Below are 25587 nucleotides of genomic sequence, written 5' to 3'. Positions count from 1 at the left end.
TTTTGCATTAAACTACACGTGGCCTTGGTTTCATGATAACATTGTCCCCTAAATGCTTAAAACAGCACTTTATTTTTTTTATTGAATCTTCTAGTGAGAGACGGCTCGGTGTTATTTCTGTAACGTTGATGTTTAGCAATTTGGTTGGATACACAAGTAATGAGTTACAAATATGATTTAAAAGATTGTATATGTGGTATTTAATGCTGTGGTCGACGCTCAGTTTGATCCGTGTACTTTTTGTTGTGGTGTTGCAACTGCTGTATTTTGTAAAAGCAATTATTGGAAGAGGTTTGTGGTCTGGTGACTTCTACTGGGTTGAAGACATTTGTCAGCTATCAAACAACTCAGTTTTTTTTTTTTTTTTTTTATAAACTGTTGTCCTGTTTGTTGTTGATGTGTTTGTTCACCCAAAACAAAACATAAAAAAAACAACTATTTTGTCTCTTACCTCTGGTGGGCTCTAACTATATAGTCAGTTTCAGTTTTACGTGCCAAGGGTTTACGATGTCTGTCTTTGAAATTTCACCCCATGCCAGTGAAATGAACTTGTGTAACCTATCTCAAAACTTGTAAACATGAAACTTTGGCTGTCTAGTGGTGGTAAAGGACTTTGGTGAATTGTCCTTTTTGATTACGTAACACAGGGGTTTCCCCAGGAAATGGCTCGACTGAGGCGGTAAGCCATGATCTTGAAACACCTCATCTCGTGATCCACTTAGTTGTTGATGACCTATAACCTAAAGCCACGCTCATTAAATATCAGCTATAGAGTTTGCTGTTTGAAATGGAGCATGTTCTCTTTAGCTTAGTGTTTTATTTCATGGGTGTATCACATTTTATGATGCCAGTAGAGGCGGTCTTTGTTTTGGGTTATGCTGTAACACACCACAAAAGAAAAACCTTGCTTGAAAACCTGTAATACTGTTGTTGCTGCTTCACGATTAAGACTTACACCGGTCAACCCTGTCAGGGTTCTTATTGAGAAACAAGCTACGAGTTCCTTATTGCTTGATCAGTAAAGTTAATGAGTGCTACTCCCTCAGAGTAAATATGGATATGTATTTGTTGTTCATAGCGTCCATGTTTTCAATATTGCAGGGAGGAACTGGGAGAGGAAATGACCTCAGCCACAAGCACCTGTATTGTGCCTGCATCCCAGCTTCTAAACACATACTGTACACGGACATATGCGGGGGTGCACCTTATGGGAAAAATAGAACCACTTTTAATAATTGACATTCGTATAACAAAAACAAGCTCAGTCAATATTTGCTTTGTTTAATAACTTTGTGGTGATGCTTGCCTGGTAAAGACAACATAGGTTCACAAAAAGCTGTTAACAAAAAAATTTAGTCTAGCATGGCACGTAGGAAAAACAGCATCAACTACATTGTGGCTAAACACCATTAATAATTTGATTTGGCACCTTGTTCTGCTGCGTTTTGACATTTTCTGCAAAAGTTTTTATTTACTTGATTTACTTCTATGTGTACTAATACTGATGCTTCTTATATGTATCTCAGTACACACCGTGGTTTTATTTAATTTGTAAAGTGCGCAGTGATGTTTAAACTGAAGTTGATTTGATGAACAAAGCCACACTTCTCCAACATCAGATTTTCCTGCTGTCGTCACGTAAATTAAAAGAAGATACAATATTTCGGTGGATGATATATTAATACCTGACATGAACTGAAAACCAGTCCAACAGTAACTTTAATGGTTTTTGATGTGAAAACTGGAAGGTTTGGTCTAATTCAAGTCTGTATAATGTGTGCATCATTATATATTATATATCATCTTATTACAAATGTGATAACAATGATTTACCTTAATCTTAAATCTAGGGTTGATGAAAACTCTTTATGGGTTGGTACTGTTAAAACAATAAACTTATGAACTTTATTTTTTTGCATTTGCAAGATCAATATCTGTTATCGTGTTGATAAGAGACACACAACAAAGAGATTATCAGTAATCATTGCCTGCCCCGTTATTCCACATCATTGCATCTAAACAAATAGAAATATATGTCCAAAGAATAGACTAAGACTGATCACACAGTTTGTGCCAAGTTTGGTTACTTGCTGGTTAAATCATTTGTGGTATGGAAACGGCTTATTTGGTACGTGAACATGAAATATTCGGGCATTATACGCACTCATGGTGTCTGAAGAAAGTCGGTTTGTCTGAAGAGGCAGCCTAAAGAGCACAAAGTCTCCCGATTATCCATACAGGCATGACATTGCTGTCATAAATCCACAGAGCTCAAGTCAGCATAGTACAGTGTGAGTTTAGCACTTTGGATTGTAAAGAGTTAAACGAGATTGAGGAGATATCTCCCCCTTATCCAAAAGGGTAACGGGGGCAGAGATAATCCCGTGCTCTGCGTGGTGCCTCAGGGAGACCGTTTCACTGCTCGTTCAATTTCAACTCGTATTATGAAACACAACACAGTTATGAAACTGGAAAGGGGAAAGTCCTCGCTCATTTTATTGTCTGTGAAAGATGAATCCTCCCACTGTATTCTTGTGGGAAGACAAAGCATGTTGCGTCATCATAAATTAAATGTTTCCATTCAAATTACAAATGTCCTTCAAAAGCATAAATATTGTAAGTCGTCACTTCTAGTTGAATCTGGAAGTGTCAGTAATTTATAGAGTGATCTCTTGATCATTTTAGAGCAAGAGTAGATGTAGTAGTTTTCATTTTACCAAGCATAAGATAGATGTTGTTATTGTTAATCAATAATTATGAGCAGGTAATGAAAACTGCAGTGCTGCAACATTTGTATTAGTGGTATACGGCACAGTGGTAGACGCTGCTATATTCAACCATTGTGCTGTTAACATACTGTTATGCCACTAATAAATATCATGACACTGTTTTCCACAGACAGATACCAGCTTCCTGGTGTAAAACATGAGGAAATTGTTGTGTGCATTTATGTGAAACAGTGGAGAATTGTTGTGCACAACCATTGTCTGTCATTTTTTTATTATGTGAATGTGACCTGATCCTTCCTCATGTTTAGTCTGTGCTAGGGAACTGTAACATTTCTTGTGTCGTCCTCTATCGAGTTGATGAAGTATACTACCATACCATATCATACTGTGCTCACAGCAAGCCCAATAAACCTAAACATTTATGTTTTGGTTTCGGAAGCGGTTCTGGTTTTGTAGCTTTAAAACCTGCGCAGCAGACGAGCTTATTGGGAACCATTCGTAGCCTGGAGTTGAGGGCTCTGTGGGAAGAGAAGTTCGAGAGAAAGAAGGCCAATTCACTGTAATTACAATTTCATTGTGTTTCTTTTTTAGTAGATTGAAGCTTGTTTTTTTTACCTGAACTTGGTACACCAACGGCCAACGTGGCACTAACACGCATGTGTACACACTCTAATGCCACATATTGAATTGGCTGAATAACAGATGTTAACATATGACTAGAGCAAGCAACGTTTGGCCACATCCAAGCAGTCTGCTTGGTCTGTCCAGGCCATAAGACGTGATTCGTATCATATATAGTCCTGGTTAAAATCCCAACTGGAATTTCAGATGCTAATAAATAGGTTGGATGTGTAATTAAATCTCTGGTCAACATATTCCGTGACCTTATAAATAAATAAAAATGTCCACAGAGAGAAATATTCAGCATTTGAAGGTTTAAAGGTGAGCTTTAATATAGGCATATCAGATGTAACTATTCCAACAATTTCCAATTCACACAGCATTGGAAATTTATGTTGACTGTAATTACTGGCAGCACACATGAAACAATGATTATAGGGAGATGACACAGCTTTGGCATGTGGTGGTGCACTTTATGAACCTTTAAGTTAACGTGCAGAAACCTAAGAGGGGAATATGAGGCAGTCGCCGTGAAACTGCCTCCCAGGCGCATTCCCTCCTCCCACCCAGTTTCCCTCTCACTGAATGAGTAACAGCAGCTGTCGAGCATTTCTTGCTCACCAGTGGACTGCACCTGGTAGGTTTTTGTGTGTGGAGAATGTTATGCGTGGTAGAATAATATGATCAAGCTTAGCTGCTCTGTTGCTGGGCCTCAAATTACTCACAATCAAAGTGCCATAGAGCTGAAAACAGGGCCACCTCAGTCCCAGTGGTTATGCGGGAGCTGAATTTGAGCAGTTGTACTATTTTCTGGGAATTTCCGAATGGAAAAACTGTGGTTGTGACATGTTATTTGAGGAAAATGTGTCTCTTCTGGGCCCCTGCAGAACCCCTGCAGACCTCGCAAGTAACTATTAGCTTACGGCCTCACAAGTCCGTCTTCATCTTAAATACCCTCCTGTTTTCACATTTAGGATGCAGTTGAGATGCGGTCTTCGAAGGGTGGCGGGAGGGGTATGTCGGGCCTTCTGGGCCAGGGGTTAATGGGGTCTGGAGGTCAGACTGATTCTGCATCTGTCACCCTGTAGAGCTTAAAAGGAGGACAGGATTTATTTGTCCCTCCAGAAATTTGTTAGGCTGCTTGTAATAATTATATTTGACGCGTTCAAATTCATTATAATTTTGTCTTTATGTATGTTAGACCTTGTAATTTGGACTAGTTGTTGCATTTCAATTACTGTATGCATATTTATTTCCTGTGTAAAATTAACAATTTAAAAACCACTATTACCAGCTCAGGTGAAATAAAACTGACATTTGTTCTCAACAAAAAAACAATTAAATCTGAGTAAAGATAAGGGGTTTTCCCCTTGAAGTTGTCTTCACCGGCGGCAGTTTAACACCAAGGTGTGTGTCGCTCTGAACAAGCATAAGCAATTCTGATTCAAATGTTTAAAGATAATGATTTCTCTTACAGGAACTTTATTTTACAGTTTTCTGAGTGTTTGTTTTTTTAGGCATTCACATAATTTTCAAACTGTTTAGACTACGGCTTTTCCATTTGGCTTCTGTGGATGACGTACACACCCTGTTGTCAGGCTGTATTTACAGTGTGATTTTGTGGTAAACAGACTGCACTAATGCCTGATGCTGTGTCTGTTGGTGTAGCAGTCAATGTGTTAACCCTGTACCCATCGTGTCTGTGCTTAATTCAAATCTTTTGAGTCTTTGCTCCTAAAGTTAGCCATTATCTTTTGAACAAAGTCAAGTTCAAGTTTAGTTTATAAACGGCTCTTTCTCGCTTCTTTTAGTGGACATGCCATGTTGTCTCATAAATATTGCTCACGAGCAGCTATCACTGAGCAAAAAAATTCACTGTTTATTATACACAAGCACAGGCTATCCTTTTTGCCTACATAGTGTATATGTAAACAATTAACCTTTTAAAACACACCTATTTTTTAGACCTCTGCTCGAAAATTGCATACCCATAATAAAAAGAGTATATCTCTGCTACCACAATAAAATACAAATTAAAAAAAATCATTAAAAAAAATATTTGAAAAAATAAAGGGAACACTTGTGAGATTTGTGTAAATATCAGCTTACATGTTCATATTTTAACAATAGTTTTGCTAAGTCTTCTCCCCGGCCCCCAAATGGGCTTAAAGGGTTAAAGGTCCTGTATTTTACACTTTTCTAGTGTTTTATTTTCTGTCTCGATATCCAAAAGAAAATATTTTTTGTGGTTTTAAGTACCAAAACCATTTCAGTATAGTTTTACATCCTCTCTCTTAAGCTTCTTTGTGGAGCTCTACCAGCGATATCTTAACGACACAAAACAGCTTATAATATCACTGACTCTCTCCTCTGATTGGCTGCTTTTCGGAGGCACGCCCAGGCTAACAACAGGTTTACTTTGATCTTGTGGCTTGTTAGCTCCTACACAGAATGACCGCTCTGTGTATTCCTCCAGATAAAAGGTTGGACAGTGGGCTATACTGGTGGGGCACATATGACATGACCGTAAGTTTGTGACATCACAAATTTAAGGAAGTACAAACACAGTTGCTGATTATGGGCTGTGTGAATCTTTAGGTTGACTGAGTGTTTAGACTCTTTCATAGTATTTATGTAGTGCCTAGACGTTGTGCCAGTAAAATCCCATGACCTTTCATGTGACATAATATTTTTAAAGCTGCTGATTACGTGGCCTTTTTGTTGAAACAATAGTCTAAACAACTGTTCTGTGTTTTTATATTTTGGTATTGTTAGATGTCCCTAGTGTTTTGAGAGTGTGCCTTTGCCATAATGTGCTGCAATTACAAAGTACTAGCTAGGTGCCAGTTGAACTAACCTTTTTTTTTTTTTTTTTTTTTTGGTTAATTTATAAAACCAACAATATAATTGATTGGTCAAATAAGTCCTTGTTAACGGGCCACAGAGTTACTTGTCAGTGCTTATTGTGTTCCAAAGGAATTTGATTTAAAAACCTCTGATAATATCCCTTTGTTTGCATCTTGTTTTGTCTGCTATTAGATATTGATTCAAAGTTAGTCATTTATCATTCATAAGGCGTTCTGTTTTGCTTTCCCTGGCTATGAGATGGAGTTGCTATTAAAATCAGTCACCCATATTTAAACATACTAACAGAGAGCCAGATAGTGGATCAGCAGAGATTAGAAATGGCTTTGTGGTAAGTGATTCACTTGACTCTGTTACGCAACACAGATGACAGCATGTTATAGGACATTACTCTTGTTTGTGTGTAGGCTGCAGCTGTGGTGGGTAGCATTATATTTTTTCTCTCTCTCTGATTAGCCTACCTCTTCTACTAGGAACGTGTGTTACATAAAACAGTAGTGTGCTATTTTAACATTAAAGCACGTTAGAAAAGGCAGCCAAGGGCTTCCACCTCAGGGTTGATGATCTTACAGTGGAAACACAGGTGACGTGCAACAGTGAAAGGCATGAATGTGTAATTACAGGTTATACTTTGCTTTTGTCTGAGGATTTCAGCGCCTGTCTTGACATGTACACTGGATCCATGACGGTTCAGTTTGGAACAAATTAGTCCCCTAAATCCATTTGAAATCAAGCTGATGTCTGTTATGCGTTTTGAAATGTTTGTATTTCAAAACCCTCCTCCTGTTTATCAAATATTGGTGGGGATGTTTTCCTTATGCTGTCGATGGAAATAACACTGGCATCTATGGACAGTCGTGTTTGGCGTTGCACACACACATGCACACTGTCACAATGTACTCACACTCTCTGGCACCCTCTCATACATAAATGGAAGCTCTGTGAGGCTGCTATCATGAGGGGCAAACAGAGGCACTCGGGTTGCACACTGCCATACAGAAGAACATTTCAAAGCTCTTGAATAATTAATTAGCAGTGCGGAGGAAGTAGGTCACCTCGGCAGACAAGTGCACTCCTCAGTTTTACTTCCTGCTGCTCAGATTGGAGAGCTGAATGTCAGGTGGGCTTTAAGAACAGAGCCGACCGAGAATAAAGAGGGAGTCATAAGTTGGGACCTCGTACATCACAGAAACGATACCACCTCGTGTCCCACGGAGCCGAGTAGAAGGGGGATCTGTTGAGAGTCATTTTGTGACTCAGTAACCAACAAATAATTATCCGCACCACTTCAGCAACAGCTATAGAATAACATTTGCTTCAATAAAGTGTAAAACTGCAATTCAAACAACTCCTTGTCTGTACCATATTCATTTTACCAGTACCATTTCTTACTTTGTAGAATTGCTTTATTGATTCATAATCATGGACATCATAGATTTTTGTTGTTGTGAATTTGTCTTATCGTGGGTTGGAATGTCCTGCATTGATGGTTTCGTTTTGTTGTTTTTCTTGTTGCTATTATTATGATAATAATGGGGATGTGATGTCTGATAGGTAATGTGGTGGTCTGTAGGCATTAGGGCTGGACAATATGCTTATCTCTCGATTTGGTAACATCACAATACCTAGGATGTATTTTGAAAAGTATTTGATAACCACATTTGAGGAATAATTGCACAAACAAGTTTTATATAGTGGGTATACAGTATATACATAAATAATATAGACCGGTATATCAATCTTGGAATCTTTTTTTCTCGGCCCTAAACAACCAGCATCAGTCAGACTCCTCTAATTTCTTGCCAAAACCACCAACAAACAAACAAAATGTATTTTACACATGTGCTACACATCACTAACAAACAGTAACAATGCAATTTATTGCATAACAAAATCCCAAACCAAATCAAATAAAGAACACACTTCTAATACATCATGCTTCAGAGACAAATGCAGCATGTCTTAGAACAAAGAAACAAATCTCATGACTTTTGGCACAATCTTTCTGCAGTCATTATTGTTCCACAAATGTTCTGCGTATTTCTCCTTGCAGCTCCACTTTGTGTTTTCAGCCTTCCTGGAAGGACAAAGCAAAGCAAAACTGTTCAGTGTCACTTGTAAGGTTGACTAGTTTGCTTTGTTTTGTTCTCTGCAGTGTCTTGTCTTCAGGTATTGTCTTTATGGGTTGTGAAAACATGCAGCTCACAGGTTATTCTCTCTCTCTCTCTCTCTCTCTCTCTCACACACACACACACACACACACACACACACACACACACACGTGCAGAACATATGTTCATCTCAGTCGTCATGTGGGGCGATGCAGAGTATTAAAACAGTTTGGCTCTCCTGGTGTTACAGGGTCTCGGTAGGGCTCACGCAAACCCACACAGCAGCACGCATATAGCTTCAACCACACGTGTTTTCATGTAAATAAGCAGTAATGATAGAGACGGAATATGTTCGAGTCTTTAGGCAATGTTGGGTACAGACTTTCATTAAAATGTAATGTTCGTGTAATCTAAATGATTACACAAATACTGTGTTCTCGCTTTCTGCTTTGGTGTGTTTGGTGTGGGGATGTATCCCTGAAGACTCGATCGTTGGTAGAAACGTATCGAGGTCGGGAGTCGAGAACAAGCGAGATTGCAGTTGATTGTTATTAGTTATAATGAATTGATCAGAGCGCTTATGTAAAATGTGTTTCCCTGATGTCAGCCTGTGTCTGTGAACAGAGGGAGCAGCTTTGAGATCCTCTGGTGTGTTTTGGTAGAGTGCCTTTGCCTCCATGGTTACGGGGAGCAGCAGTTGGCTGAGGCAGTGTGTGAAGGCCCCAGTTCTCCGCCGAGAGGGGGGGAAAGGGGGGTGGGGGACGGGGAGGGGGAAGGCCAAGCCTTATGTAATTTCACACAGTCGCTGAGGCTGCCAGCAGCGAGGATACTCGGCAGGAAATCCAACAGTGGCTTTGTTGTACAGCAGGGATACAGCTGGATAACCACATCTGCACGTATAGGACGCGGCACTCTCTCGTCCCGAACCCTTTCAGACACGCACGTCTACAATCTGTGTGTTGAAACACAGCTTTTGATAAATATACGTAAATATGTGTTGCAAAATATATATATATATATATATATATATTCCGTAAAATTTTTGTCTGATCAATGTATTGTTTATTTTTCTGAAATATCACACAAGTAACTAGAGATGCCACAAGAACCGATGATTTGGCCCCAAGTTGGGATCGAGCATCGTGGACTTTAAGTGGAATTTGGTACCAACTACCAAAACTTTTGGATTCGGGGCAAACCTTCATGTAACTCAATGTTTAGCCAGTGATATTTTTCTTTTAGTTGTTTCTAAAGGGCACAACAATAGACAAAATTAACAGTTTAACATTTCTTTTTAGAGATGTCATTTAGTATATTTCTTGTTGCGGTAGCTAAAACAAATAAAGGTATATTACTACATATTATAATTCTTTTGTTCTTTAATACACCTCGCGCCTAAGATTAAAAAAATATATTTACAGCCACAAAATAGTTACACTACAGTCCACTGCAAAGCTGACGTAATGTCTAATACTCAGGTTTTAAATCATTTAATTCATTGTCTTGTGACACAAAATACAACAATAGAGAAAAAGACATAACTTGACAAAAGTGGATTTGAAACCGTGATATTTAGGGACCAGTGATAACAATTCTGAGCTCCCTTCTGCTTTGTGTTTGGATAGTTGTAACAGTTGATGTAGCAGCACATCCTAAAAGGATGTACTTCTTCGTTGTCTGTTTTTCTTTTTTTCTTTTGTCTGACAGATGGAAAGCAGTTTAGCTGTGTTTTCCAGTTGTCCATCTTCTGTATGTCTAATGAACAGACACATTTCTATTTTTAGCAGCTACTTTACCAATGCGGCGTAACGGCTCATGATTTACTTAAGCCAAGTTTAACGCTCCTAACTACAGTAATTGTGAAATGGGCTTTGATTTCCTCCAGCTCAATACTGTATTTGAGTACCTCCTGACCTACTTTTGACCTGTCTTATGAGTATGAAACCCATAATGTAATAAAAGTCATATATGGTAGACATTAACAGTGTTTTATATTTGCTGGCTAAAATCCTTTTAAACTCTATTAGACCATAATTTCACAGAATAAACCAGATGACCTTTTTTAATCTAAACTGACAACCCATTTCAGCAACATTACCTTTGTTCTTTTAGCCAAAGATGATCAGTATTAGGAGGTTTTATGTGCTGCATTCGAACACTGTTTATCTGTCAATACTACATACTACCACTTTCACTTTCATAACACGTTATATATATTTTTTTCTCTGCTTGCTTGTGGCTGCTACTAATCATGTTGTTGTTGGCGTGATAAGAAGTGTTGTTCAGTCAGATTCAAAATGAGAGGTGTGACAGGCTGTGGTTAAGGGAGGTGATTGAAGCTCTTTCCATCAGACAAATTACAGTGTCAAAGTTGACTGTGAGTGTTCATGATTTTCTCACAACGCCCTCAGCTGCTGACGGTGTTGTGACCGCACATTTCCTATTTGACAGTTGAGCTGAGGTAAAGCAAATCAGCTTGGTGTGTTGGGATGTTCTTTAAGTATTTGCTACTATTAGCTATGTGCTAGCCACCTGCCTGCCAGGAACTGCAATATATATCAAAGCTGGCACACAGGGAATAATTAAACCACCCGCTGCCTTTTATAGCCTCTCTCTATATTTTGGTTTGAATTTAACTTCCTTGGTTGAAGGACCTTATTAGTTTGGATTAAAAGACTTTTGATTCCTCTGAGTATTACATTATTTTTGATGAGGTTTGTTAGATTTGAGTTTTTGTTGTTGTTGTTCCTGCTAAATGATAGGCATGTGTTCATCTTGTGAGCGGTATTTGTGGTAAAGCATGTACCCACAGTAAAATAAGCTTACATTATTGACCTCTGCACCTCATTGATGTTGTGTTATTGTCCCATTTTTTTTTTTTTTTTAATGCCGGTGGGTTTAGAAGGAAAATAGCAGTCTTGGACATTATTGCTTTGCAGTGGAAGTTGCACTACAGTTTTTTTTTTCCTGCTGTTGTGCTGCTGTTACTGTGCCTTCCTCCCCTTTACTTCACTGTTTCATTTGGTTTAACTGATGCCGTGTGGTTGTCAACACAGGCCAAGAGACATGGATCATGTAAGAGTTCAAAGATTGAGACTTTATTGCACAGAAGGCAATGAAATGAGACGGTCTTTGCCTGAATCTGTGGGTAATGGCCGTGTCATCGAGAACCCCATAAATATTTCTGATAAAACAAAGTGAGTGAGGTCATTTGGAAAAGACAAGTACTTCCACAGTGTGATCTTGAGCTGTGTAGATTGACCTTGTTTCCGCACCATGACCTTAAAAAAACCTCTCCGGGCCCAATTCTGAAGCTTCTGTGGATTAATTGGAGGTTTTGCTTCTCTGTTAAATTTGAGTGGATGGGGAGGAAGGCGAAGTGTGGGAGTAGAGCAGCGAGCAACTACAGATGAGTGTTGAAGCCAATTACTAAAGTTCCTCAAGATTTAGCTGTAAGACTGCAAAGAGTTGACTCTACAAAAGACTGGATGGACGTTGGTGGAAAAGAACACGTATGAAAATATGAAATCAATATATTATTTCTACAAGATGTTAGAATATGAACACCAAGTGAAACTTTAGCTGGACTGATGAGGGCATCCCTAGAAACCTGATGTCCGTCACTGAGTGAATGACTGACATGCCGAATGCCGCATGAGTTTTCAAATTAAAAGCCCCAGTTTCAATGTAAATGCCCTTTAGCAATTTTATATATTTAGTAGGTTTTGACCTAGTGTTGTTCTGTGTGCCGTAAACCATGAACTGGCCCTTACCAATGCTCGTCAGGAAGAATTCTGTTTCTTTTGGGAAAATCCTTTGGAAAGCAACTGTTTACATGCATGTATAGTTTTTCTGAACAATTGAGGTTTAGGGTGAGTGAACAGCAGAGTGAGCAAGTGAGAGAGCCTCCTTTTCCAGGGCCCTTCGGTAATGAGGCTCCTGGGAGATAAATCCTTATGAGACCTGACAGGGTGCCACATTCCTCGGCGGAGAGTCTTAGCAGCCCCCTCACATGAGCTCTGCTCTCTAGGGCACTGCTTTATAAACTTCTCGTGTTGTTCCCAGACCGAGCCTCATGCCCATTAGGGTTTACTTGTCTGTGTTTTTTTCCGTGGCAGCTCCTTTGATTGGAACCACCATCCCTCGTTGACTGTCGTAATAATAATAACAACGGAAGTCCAGCTCAATACCACAATGTATATTTTCTGTATCAAAATACGAGCCACATATTTTGTACTGGTGCAGAATTAACAGTGTATTACTACTACTGCAATGATACAATTCTTGGTTGTATCAAGGTCGAAGCCATGCTATCATACCTCCTATGAGAATATGTGCTTCAAGGCAAGTTTATTTGCAACAACAACAAAACGCAAAGTGCTTTACAAGACAAGATAGAAGCAAAACTCAAGGTCATGTAAAAAATAAATACATTAATAGGTTTTTAAAAGAGAAGAACATGATCTAAAACACAATATAAAAATAATTTAAAATAGAACATGACAGATTAAACAAGAGGAAAAAAACCCATTCCTGAATATGAATAGATGTCGCAGATGTAACCTGTGCATTCGCAAATATAACATGCAAATGAGAATTGGAGCAGCCTTAATGTTTTCTGGCAGGAGGTTTAATTTGTGTGAATCATAAAAACTGAATGTTGCTTCACCGTGTGTAGTATAACTCGGGAACAGTAAGTAGACCGGTCCCAACCCAGATGATCTGCGGGATCTGGGCAGTTCAAAGTGAAACCGTCCATCAGAAAGGTATTCTGGTCTTAACCACTTAGTGCTTCATAAACCAACAGTAGAATTTTAAAGCCAGTGCTTTGACACACAGGAAGTCAGTGCAAAGATGTGAGAGCTGGAATGATTTATTTCACTTTCCTGCTCTTGGTGTGGACAGCGGTGTTCTGAATCAGCTGCAGCTGATTTGACTTTTTGACCAGTAAATACATCGTTACAGTCATGGAGCCTCCTGAAAACATATGTATGGGCAGTTTTTAAAAAAAAATTTAAGTCCTGTTGAGACAGGACACTCTTTAGTTCTTGATATATTGTAAAGGTGATAGAAAGCGGATTTTGTAGTTGTCGTAATGTGGATCTTAAAAGTTGGGGCCATGTCCATAAATATAGATTTTGAGAATGCTTAGCAACGGAAGCTGAGCACTGATGTAATCATTCTTCTTTGGGTTTGAATTAAATTCCATTTGATGATAGAATTTTTTAATGGTCATTAAGTTATTAAAAATCTTAAAATAAAAGTGTATTTGGTTGTTTTTGTTGTTTCATTTTATGGTGTGGTTGAAATCCTGACTGTAAAACATCTAAACAATCATTTCAAACAACCCTTTCACTCATTTTCCTAATAAATTTTAGGTTTAAAAAAAGGCCTTGTAATTGTTGATCAGCAAAACGTCTACATTGAAGATAAGGTAGTTTAATACCGGCAACTTTTAGTACCTCTTAGAAATAGCCTAATAGTACAAAAACGTTGACAATTTGCAAAATGTTTGAAGCTGTTCAGTTAAAAAAAAAAACCCAAAAAAAACAAGGTAGGAGGAGGATTTCAAATGTTGCACAATCTCCTCCAAGGTTATATGCTTGATGGGATCGAATGGTGTCATGCTAATTGAATTGGTTTAAAATTGACACAAGGCCAGGACGGACCTTTTACCTGATACAGAGGACCTGACAGCTTTTCTTAATTTTGTCAGCAAAGAATGAGGCCAAGCTGTTAAACCCATTGTTCTCTCATTCTAGTGCTCAACTGTCAAGTTACCAAGTCTGACTAGACAGAGATTTGATTAACTGTTTATGTCAGTAGAATTAAACTGTTGTTTGAAGTCTACCTCCTGCTCTCCTTGGCAGGCTGGAGGCCGTCTGTGCTGCTCTGTGCTAGTATTTCCACAACCGTTCCTAAAATGGAGAGGGAGGGGGGGTTGAGGGGGGGGGGGTGTAAGAGGATGAAATATTGGCTTGCACCGCTGAAGGCTGAGGCCCACTCTGCTCTGTGGAAGAGACCAAAGCAAAAAATAAAAGAGTGGAGAAGGAAAGCACGCTAGAGAGTGAGGTGACCGAGTTCATTTGCAGTGTTGGCAGCGAGCCATGGACTTGCCTGTGGGTGTCTGTAGCGGTGCCAGTGCATGTGTTTAGCCTCTCGTCTGGAAGGCCCCTTTCGCCTCAGAGTTGATGTCAAAGCTCTTTCATTGTGTTGGTCCTCTCATCTTGATTCAGGTTTTTTTTTTGTCCTCTGCAGATCTTGTGACTGCTTTCAGACTTGTTTTTCCCGTCTCGGGGGAATCTCTCTGGACTGGACACTCATCAAAGAGAGGATTCCGAGTAGATGGCTTTTCTCACCCCTTGTTGTCTCTCCAGCCTCCTTTTCTGCTCTTTCTTGAGAGCATTGCCTACTATGTTAATATAATACGTTTTTTGTTTTTTCTAATCTAGTATTTTGTCAGCAGTGAGGTCTACTCAAGGACTTCCCCTTTGTGTGGTCTGTTTACTTGGGTCTATCTGACCAAAAGATGGATGTGCACTACTTTCATGAAAATATTTGAAGCCATAGTTTAGACGACTCGACACAAAGGCACAGTCTCCAGTTGGTGTGTGACTTGCAGCAGTGTTTTCCCATCCTGGGGCCTCTATGATCCTATGTTTACAGAGCTCTTCTGTTTCTTACAGCCAGAGCCATGTTCAGCCTTTCGTAATAGAGCCTTTTGCGTAACTAAAATCAAGTGACACTTTGTGTTTGTGACAGTGGAGCAGGAAGGAAGGGGCAGATAGTGCCCCTCTTTGTGCTGCAAAAAAAAAAAAAAAAAAAAAAGTCCAAACCAGAATCAAACAATGGAGGCTGGCACGCTGGCATCCTACCACAACTTCTACTATGCCAACTATGTGGGCACCTTATAGTGCTACAAAAAGTAGCTGGTTTCAGAGGTTATTACTCAGCCTATCCTAGTTCAGAGACTTTAAAGGAACCACTCTGAGGAACTACAGCCACCAACAGAGGTTCATAGCTTACCTGCCATTGGTGTTACATAAATATCACAGTTTATAAACCACCACTGGATGTGGCTTTGATCCAATGCATTTGTCTTTAGTTTTCACTTAAAGTTTTTCCATTTCGAAGTAAAATAATAATCAAGAATTTGTCCTGCCACTACTCATATTTGTATCTACACCCTGATACACTCTAACCCTCTTCTACAATGGTCTATTCAAAGTGGTAATGTTGCACCATAATTCTACGTCGCCGTTCTGTATTCAAGGTACAAACACAGAACGTTGTTCCATTGTTGTTCTGCCGTTAAGCCAGCACTGACCTGAATCAGCACAATACCAGCTCTCTCTTTTACTCTGTCATAGAGTAATGACCTCGGCATGATCTGTTAAATCTCATTTCTACTATTTTTCTAAAAATTTCTGACTCAATTAATTACGATTAGGATTCCTATCAATACGGTATTTATTTTGTTTTTCTTCTGCACTTTTAAGGGGTTGGCTCAGCGGTGTTGGCTTTCCCATTCGGTTAACAAAATTGCAGTCCACTTAGAGCACTTTGCCTTCTTGTCAAGATTTCGATCAGTGCCATGTCGAGAGCTGCCCCCGTACCTCTTGTTGTGTGGTTCACACAGCGCTGAAACATGAGCTATGAGAGAGGCGTCATTAGTCAGCGGCCCATAGAACTGGCAGGAGTGCTAATTTCTCTGTTGGCAGGAGTCACAGGGACACATGTCACGAGCGCTAGTCCACCTACTACTACTATCAAAGGCCGAGTGCTCGAGAATACCGCAGTAACAGGTTGGACAAAGCCGAACGGCAGCTAGAATGGAATTTCACAAATCCATCCAACCCACTGAAAGATGGAAACTAATTTCTGATGTCCACGATGTTCTGTTTCGGAATTTTCTCAAATTTTCTCAGCATAGATACGTTTTGTCAATGTGTGCAGTAATAGGATTTGTGTTCATTCTTTACCTCTTCCTGTTGCTTCTACAGAGTCCTGTAGGTTGAGTTGTGCTGCAGCTTAGTGTCCGGCTGTTTTCTCTTATATCATCGTGGTTGTTATATGACATACTCCTTGTAGATGAGGCCACTGTGGTTTATGTAACATCAGCTGGAGTTTAATTCTAGTGCCTGACTGTTGAAGCCTACATCTTTATCTGGCGCGGAGTTATTTATGTCGCCTCTAAACCCCCATTAAACTTGGATTATTTTTACCGGCTAGCTGCTTGACTTGGCTGCTCTCTGCCTGAGTCCTCAGTGTGAGGACAGTAGGCCATTCAGTAAGCAGCGAAGGAGGGGTTGAGTCTAGCAGGTGCAGGGATTCTCACTCCTTTACTAGAAGCAATGGAAGGGGGGGGGCAACTGTGGTAGGGAGGTGATGACCCTGATATCCGGAGGAGACACAGACACACACTTTCATCTCGAGATACTCTGGAGGTGCCATCCAGAAAACATCAAAGTTTCCCAGCAATAGTCATGAGTATCACAAGTTTTATGCTTTGCTCTTTGCAGGTGTGAAAGTATCCAAAGAAATTCTGCTGAGGTTGCTTAACTTCAAACAGTGTCTCATGACTCATGTTTTCTTTTTTTTCTTACAGGTTGCAGGCTAAATGAAACAGCTGATAATGTGCAGCAACTGCTCTACAGCCACACCCACTTCCTGCCTGTAGAGGAAGCGGCTGTGCCAGCATGTCCTCTCATCCCCAGTCTGTGCCACCGGGCAGGAGGACTGTGGACACACGGCACCTGCCAAACCCTGCCACCCTACCCCTGCAGCTGCAACGGGCACACACGGTAAGAGGCCCGGCATTGCCACAGCATTTTTACGTGTTACTGTAGTTGTAGCTCGGGCTCAGCCTACTTGCTGGATATTTAGTAAACAGGGTGGGACTGCACCCAGAATGGCTCTCTCATTAGATGTTTGAGTTGAAAGGTCATGTTTTCGTTGTGGAGTCACATTGAGGCCCCCCCTATTATTTCCCCACACATCTCCTAATTATCAAGATGATGTTTTTCTATGCATCAGAGACAAAGCTGTCTGCGCTTGAAAGAAGAGGCCCTTTAGCTGCTGTAAAAGTTCGTTCAGTGACCTCCAGTGTTGGCAGGGCTTATTTTGTTATTGAATGGCGGGAGAATCCAAAGCTTTAACCCCCCCCCTCCCCGAGGTCCCCACAGCTGCACCTGTAGTTAATCCGACTGCTCCCGCTTGTCATCGCGTTCAGGAGAAGATGAGGGTTGATGGACTGTGTCCTGCAATCCCTGATTGGCAGAGATGCAGGTTTTACGGTAGTTGCATGCATTGCCCCACTTGGCTATGAAACAAATGGAAGGAGCGGGAGAAATAAGAGCTGGAGAGAAGAAGACTACATTTTACAGGAGAAAAAAGGCAGGAAATGGAAGAATAAAAAAATGTTTTACTATCATGTTTTTTTTTGCTTTATTCTCAAGGAGAAGGAATTAATGCAAGCTTTCTGCTTCTGGTGTGCTGACAACTTGTTATTTTTTGTATTCCAGGAAGTGGGGCTGGTTGACTACCACTCTCATCATGCCAGGGACTATAGCTCCCACCTGGCCCAGCCCCATCGGCGTCGGCCTTCCTTACTTTCAGAGTTTCAGCCTGGGAATGAAAGGTAGGAACCCCGTGCTCATACATACAATTTATTCTCTCACGAGCAACATATTTCCATTGTTTTTAGATTCTTCGTGCATTTTATTACGTTGACATTTTTATACTACCTACTTTACTGAGTTCTGTTGTATGTATTTATGATACAAATATAATGTCAATGTATGTAAATAAATAATTAACTGCATGGAATTATGCCAGGCCCAAATTTTGCATTGTTATAAATCTGGGGTTTGTATATTTTGTAATAATAGATGCATCTATTTTTTTATTTAATTAGTTTTTTTTTTTTTAAATTTTGTACCTTTTATTGATAGCAATAGTTGAAAGTGAGAGAATGTGGGTTTTGTCAGGCAACAAGGGGGGGGCATCTGGAAGTCGACCTGTGTACGCTACAGTTATGTACTATGGCAGTATTGACTCTTTAATGTATTTGTCCTTATTGAGTTTTGGTGACTGAGAGACAGAGCAGGGTCAGTGGAGGCTGCATTTTTATACAATATAATTCTAGTAAAGCCTCTGCCTGTTAACCCTCCCCCAGTGTAATCCTTATGTAATTGGCATCCGCAAGTCATTCTTTTGTAATGTTGTGTTAAAGTTCTACGGGGCAATGGAGCTTTGCCATCTTCAATAGACCAACAATAAGTCGGGCAAAGCATTGTAGGAATAGCACTTGGTCTCTGGAGACTCAGGTCTTGTACCTACCGATGTCTTTATTATTTATATTGCCATGCTTTTTTTTGAAGATGAGACTTGATGAATACTTATGAATGATTTATGTGCATGCTATGAATTTTGCATGATGCACAGAGGATAAGTCACAGGAATATATTTTTTCATCTCAGTTGATTTTCTTGCATGTGTTAAAACACACAACGAGTATACAGTTTTGGCTGATTTGACTGGAAATCAGCTGGCAGATATTTGTTGAATGCATAGTATGTGAGATGTAGTGGGGGGAGGGGGGGGCTGTCTGTCAAGATAGAAAATATCTTGTTTGTCTGAAACGTAGTGGAGTTATAACAGCAGACAGCAGATGGTTCAATGACACTGTAGCAGTGTGGGGCTGTTGCGAGTTGTGTCGGTGTCTATAAGTATCAATCAGATAGGATTATGGTCTTCATAGTACGGCGGAGAGCGTGTTTGGCCTCGTTTAACAGTTATTAGCTAGCCCACAGTGTGGCAACAGTTGGTCATGGGTTGATACAGAAATAAAACACCACACAGTTTCGAATGCTACCCACCAGCTTCTGATTTGCTGACATCCTTCATTCAATCACGGGTGTTTTGGCAGCCTCTCGGCGTTGACTCAGCCGGTGCCTCTGCCTTGTGCAACTTCTACAGTGGAGCGGCGAATTTGTTTGTCGGTAGATTTAAAAAAAAAAAAAAAAAAAAAAAAAAAAAGCTATGTTATCAAAAGGGGAGACTATAGACAGTTAGCCCACGTTTCTTTGTGGAGACTGAATTATGCCACTGGTCTTGCTGGCAAGTGTCTGGGGTGGGTGAATGGGGGGGGTGTCTTTCAGTTGAATATATCAGGGCCTTCAGCATTCCTTTAGAGGGCTTAGAATCCACTCTGAAGCCCTCATTCAGAGTCTGAATAGTGTAATTCTGGCTTTGGCGATCCTTCAATCTATTCTCCGCTAAGATGCGTGCTTGTCTTTTCATAAGTCTCAGTAATTCTGCACACCCTGTCTCCATTTGGAGCAACCTCACATTACTGCTCTGACAAAGTGTGAGCGCTAATATGGCCTTCGGAACTGTACTTTTCATCAAAGATGGCATGATGTGCTTCTCAGTCTGACAAATCGATGTATCCATCATCTGCTCTTTAATTGTCTGCTCTGAACTCAAGGTGAAGATGTGCTATTAAGCTAGTGCTCCAAATTTGGTCGAATTACAGGTCAGAAAAACACAACAGTATAATCATTGGTGAGCCACTGTGCTTGTTGTTTGTTTCCTCCTCTTTACTCCAGGCAGCATCTCAGTCACTCCGCCTCTTCCCATCTGTCGGAGATCATATTGGCTTCTTGAGAAAAAGGAGAGAATACATTTTATAGGAAGCATCACAATACGGAGAAATCGCTAGGCTAGAGTTGGGGTTAGTTTATCTTCTGGCCAGAACAGAGAGTAAAAACAAGTATGATGCAATAACAGTAAATTAGTTTGTAATGGCTAGAATAATTCTGGTGAAACTTTGATTAGCATAGTAAATGGGGGGTATAATTCTGAGGTTTTTGGTATATGGATATGTGCAGTTTGATCATTGCTATTATTTACGGATTATTCCAGATAATCTTTCCAAATATGTGTCTTTCATTTGTAATTGTAATGTGACCTTTCTTGATTAAGGAGTTTAGTTTATCAGTGCTGAATTACTCATAAGAGAATTACAATGCATCGAGGCTTTCTTTGCTTTTCCCACTTCTACCCATAAGCTACAATCCCCCATTGATCCCACAGCTCACTTCCCACTCTCCAGAATTTATACGACATATTGATTGCTGAAAAACATTACATTTATTGCAGTATCCTGTGTTTATGTGGATACCTTTGGTAAATAACCCTGTCTCATGTAGGTCTGGCCATTGGGTAATGTGTTTTTTTTGTTCAGCAACATGAACAGAAGAGTTAAGTGTTTGATTTTTGGACTCCACCCGCCGTCCCTTCTCTTGATGATGTGCACTTTCTCAGTCTCATTCATCCCAGCTGTGGTGCACTTGGCCAGGCGTCTCTCTGTCAGCCACCCCTACGCCATGCACAGCTGCGTAGCTGCTCCTCCGGGGAGCCACGGAGAGATTGGCAGCCACACAAACGCCGTAGTGCTTTCACAATAACAGGCTATCGGCACACATGATCTCTGTTCTTGTCATAATGGGGTCCAAGCCAGTAAGAAAGTAATGGAGCTGTTGTTGGGTGTTGTGATGTTGCCCCCCCCCCCCCAACACACACACACACACACACACACACACACACACACACACACACACACACACACACACACACACACACCTTCCCACCGCCCTCCCCCAGTGCCCCGCCCCCCACCTCCACACACATTTTTTTCTCTTGTCCTTCAGACAAATCCTCCCCAGGGATCAGATTATTCTGCACGCTCACAAGAGGGAGAAGGGGAAAAGAGAGAGGGAGAGAGAGGGAGAGAGGGAGAGAAGGAGAGCTTGATGATGTGATTATGTAAGTGCCAACCCTCCATGGAGATGAGGAAGTATTCGACTGAATGAGTGAGAAAATTGTGTCCGGGGGAGTAGTCACACACCATCTGGGTAATAATTTTGGTCCACTATTTTCTGTGGCACTTATTTAAGCAATCACAGATAAACATCCACCATCCATTTCTCTCCTCACACACACACACACACACGCACACACACACACACACACACACACACACACACACACACACACACACACACACACACACACACACACACACACACACACACACACACACACACACACACTGCATGCCACCTCTTTAACGTGCAGATTCAGACATATCTCTCCATAAATCTCTGTTCCACTCAGTGGATGGTGTCGATTGTTACACCACCCGTCCTGCACCTTACTTCAACAGAGAAGGGCTCCATGCTCTTTGGCACATAGAGAAACCGCACACTAGGCCATTGTGGGCCTGGACCAGCAATTATGGTTGTGTTTTCCCTCTTCTCTTCAGAAGCCACTTCCATTTTGACACTGGCACTCACATTCTGGCATCTGCTTCCAGGGCCGACTTGAGAAAACTGTTCCCTGAAAGGAACAGAGAGCCATTTACAAGTGGGCTAATAAAATTGCCCAGATCTAAGTAACGAGTGCAGTTAACATTTGGAAGCTGTCATTTGACTGCACACCAAGAGCCCCCTTTACTGGGCTGCTCTAACTTGTTGCTGGCTATTTTCCCCCATTCTCCTAACGAGTTTAATGATTGTGATGAGTGTGACTTATACTTGTACCACACATGCAGCAGATCATGAACAGATCACATTACATTATAGAGCATCTTCCTACTCCAATTACTGTTAAAGTAATTATTGTCATTCCCAGCCTTCCAGATGAGTTGTATTTCTGTGGTACATTATAGTGAGTGTCATAGTTCCTACTGTAAGAATTTAACAAATCGCATTATAGCCTTTGTGTGTGTGGCCACTGACTTTCTACCATCTCCTGTAAAACCTTTTCCACTTTTCCACCATCCCCTGCTATATTTAAAACCATTAGATGGTAGTGTTACAGTGAGTCACCATTTCCAGTTTCTTGCTTGCCTTTCTTTCCACTTTCAGCCCTGAGTGACCCATTGCAGTCTTCCATTTCTACAGAAGAAAAGCCTTCAGTGATTACTTGATGTTTGAGCCAAATCAAGCCAGCTGGCGTTTGTGTGTGCCTTGGATCACAACAGTAAAGATTTGGGTCAGACTGATCTCGGGCTGTAATTGTCATCTTGTGCTTTTGTACAAATGTGTCTTTGTATGCTAGTCTTTCTGAATGTGATGTGATTAGGTCATCATGTTTAAAAAAAAAAAACCAGACAACAACCAAAAAAACATGTCCTACCTCAGAAGGTCAGTGTTGTCTGAGTGCTACTGATGTCCTCACATCCTGGATCATTACCTCTGCCAATGAAGTTATGTTTTTGGTTTGTTCGTGTGTTTGTCAGCAGGATTATGGAAAAACGAACTTTGTGATTTTAATTAGGGAATCCGAATAACAAGGCCAATCCACAAATTAATTTTCACTTTTATTAACATTGTGAAATAGGACATTTCGCCTACTAAATGCCATACATCAAGAAGTCCTAACTCTAGAAATACTCTGTATTACAATCCAAATTCACAAGTAGCATTAATTCTCTGGGATACACATGCACTTGCTCAAACTTATTACAGTGCACAATTTGTAAGGCGCACTGGAGGACAATGATTTCATAGAAGTGAACTTGAACCATTACAGCAGCAGAGATGTGAAGCTTCAGCTAGGCACAAGCAATTAGACATCATCTGATTCCTAATGCTTTTGGAGATATATTCAGATATAGGGGTTGTAGTTGCAGACTTGCATATCATAGAAGAGAATTCGATGGATTTCTTTTTTTTTTTTTTTTTTTTTTGGTCCACCTTTCATTGAGTTATTGACCATCTCTCTTTCTGTTCGCTTCACTGTTCCCTTGAGTATGCTTTGGAAGTGAGCTTTCTTTTATTGCGGTCTGGTCTAATATTTCAGGTAAAAGATCATGATCAAATTGTCCGACTTCACATGGTCCTTATTGTCCATTAGTTGTTCCTTGGGATCAGTCTCTCCCTCACACTTGATCAGATTTGGCTAAATTTATATTAGTTTATGCTTTAATTCACCTGCCTCAGCTGTACCTGAGCTCCGCTGTGCTTTGAGCTGAATCCCACCCAAACAGCCTTTTGTGTTTCGGACATGCTCCGGGCTCAATTGTCTGGCCATAGTGACTTGGCCCTTGTTAAAATCATTGAGGTCTTTACAAATTTGGTGTTTCCATTTGCCAGTTGAAAATTCATCAGTCTTTAATATCGAAAAAATCTTGAAATGTTTAAAGTGGCATCACAATTCAGTCTGAAGAACAGAAAAGTGGTCCAGACTGTCAGCGTAGCTAAGAACCTGAAACAAAACATATTTAGTTTCCATTCAAGTTTTTCAGTAGCTCTCCATACTTTTTCTAATCTGCTACACTTTGTGTTTTTCTGTGTTGCAGAGGACAAGAACAGCATATCCGCTACGAGCACATCTACCTACAAGATCCCACCGGCCAATCAGAGGTGGAGTATGCGGAAATCAAAAGGCCTCGTTTGGATATGGGACCAGAGGCTCTGATGAGGCCTTCATCCCACCGGCCGCTATTGCCTCTGGGAGGAGCTGATGATATGTCAAAGGTCAGTAGTCATTATAAAGTGCAGTGTATCATATTGACAGTTTGCAGTATGTTACAGTACGATGGTACAAGCCAAGCAAAACAGTCAATTGAACAAAAGCTTTGTGAAATGCAAAGAATAAACTGAATTTATGCTAAATTTCATAATAGAAGGCTTGGCATATATCATATTTTTGAAGTATTGCTTATTAATGATGATGTGCCAATAGGAGATTTTGAGAAATTATGATTCATAAAGTAGATGTTGCGACCACTTTTCTTCCTAGAAGATGGTGTGAGCTTCGTCTCTGAGTCTTTTGTATTTCATTAATCCTGCCAGCTTCCTTCAAAGCCCCCAAAGGATGTTATTAGACACACCACAGCAGAAGTCATAGAAGGAGATTCTGCATTGTAGTTAAGCTGGATCTCTGAGAGCAGCAGTGGGAAGACTGAGGGTGCTGTGAAACGGCAATTAATAAATAATAGAGCTGACCTAGATTTCAAAAGACTGAGGATGAAACTGTGTGAACTGCAGATCAAAACGACTTGCTTGCTGTGTAGAGCTGCTGATGGGGAGGCGTTCCTGACATTACACAGAGAGCTTCAAACCGTCAGGGGAGGCAGACAGCCAAGAAATGGTAAATAGATACACCAATAACAGGGTACAGAAAAAAAGAAACATTGACTGTAAAGCTAGCAGGGAAATATTCAGGAATGCCAGTAACTCCCCTCGGAGCAGTAAGGGCTGTAAACCCATTATATAAGTGGTGTCGGATACAATCACTGGCACGGAACAAGTGCACCGAGCAGATAGTGGGATAGCAGGAGAGATGCAACTGAAAATAAGGCAAAGGGCAAGTGTATAAAAGGCACAGATAAAGGGGAAGAGGGGAGGGGAAGGGAGGCGTGAGAGACCTACGACCGACAGGAAAAGAGGGAGTAGGCCAGTAGTATCAGAAACAACTGATGTTTGTAGCATGACTCGCATGAACAGGGATTCAGGGAAGGACAAAATCAGCATTTTCTTACTATACACCATAGCAGTTCAATGGATTTTGTCTTTTTTTTTTTTTTTTTTTTTTACAAGGAAATGAATTACAAAAGCAGATTAGAATGAGGACTTTGTCACACCCGCCTTGAATGGCTTAAAGAGTGAGCATTGCTACTGAAGTTATAAAATATGTATGTCATTGTAGAAATCCATGAGACAAAGCTGACTAATAGTTTACACCATTCAGACCTAAACAGCTTTGCTTGTCAGACTTCTGTCAGAAGTGTATCTATGTATGTTAACTGACCCTCTTTTGAAGCTAGAACCAGACAGATGGCTGATATTAGCTCATCACAGTTATATTGGAATCTGTGTGTATGTCAGATGATATATTGTTCTCAAATATAAATAATGGTATTCGCCTCAAAAATCCAATATTCAGTGGGCTTTATTCAAGATGTCTCCCCTGGTCAGATGCTTTTCTGGTTTTGGTGACAACTCATCTCTAATAGGGGTGAACGTTATTTTAATGATAAATGGTGTGCACCTCGATGGTACTTCATCACCTTAGCGGTCTCAAAGCGCTTTACAGTTTGCTTCCCATTCACCCACTCACACACACAATGATGTTAAAATGTCATTGACTGATGCCCCAATAAGAATGAGGTACAGAAAGGAGTGAAGAAGGTGAAGAAATAGGAAGATTGAAAGGCAAGTGTGTTTGATAGAGCAGAGCAGAATTGC

At 40.5% G+C, this 25587-nt stretch overlaps 1 protein-coding gene across 10 annotated transcripts in view; it reads left to right on the top strand.

Annotated features, from left to right (window-relative positions):
• ncor2 (nuclear receptor corepressor 2) overlaps positions 1 to 25587 on the top strand; it is an 85674-nt gene that overhangs the window by 1322 nt on the left and 58765 nt on the right. For all 10 annotated transcript variants that reach the window (XM_069706714.1, XM_069706713.1, XM_069706715.1 and 7 more), the window contains exons 2-4: positions 16935 to 17130; positions 17851 to 17966; positions 23697 to 23874. In XM_069706714.1, coding sequence (XP_069562815.1) covers positions 17026 to 17130; positions 17851 to 17966; positions 23697 to 23874 — 399 coding nt within the window. In that variant the 5' untranslated portion in view covers positions 16935 to 17025. The remainder of the gene's footprint in view (positions 1 to 16934; positions 17131 to 17850; positions 17967 to 23696; positions 23875 to 25587) is intronic.

This window comes from Brachyistius frenatus, unplaced genomic scaffold, assembly GCF_029030835.1.
Source record: "Brachyistius frenatus isolate BFR_SWC_R1_liver_20210118 unplaced genomic scaffold, ASM2903083v1 Contig_64, whole genome shotgun sequence".
NCBI classification, from domain to species: Eukaryota; Metazoa; Chordata; class Actinopteri; family Embiotocidae; genus Brachyistius; species Brachyistius frenatus.
This window is presented reverse-complemented; position numbering and strand designations above follow the sequence as displayed.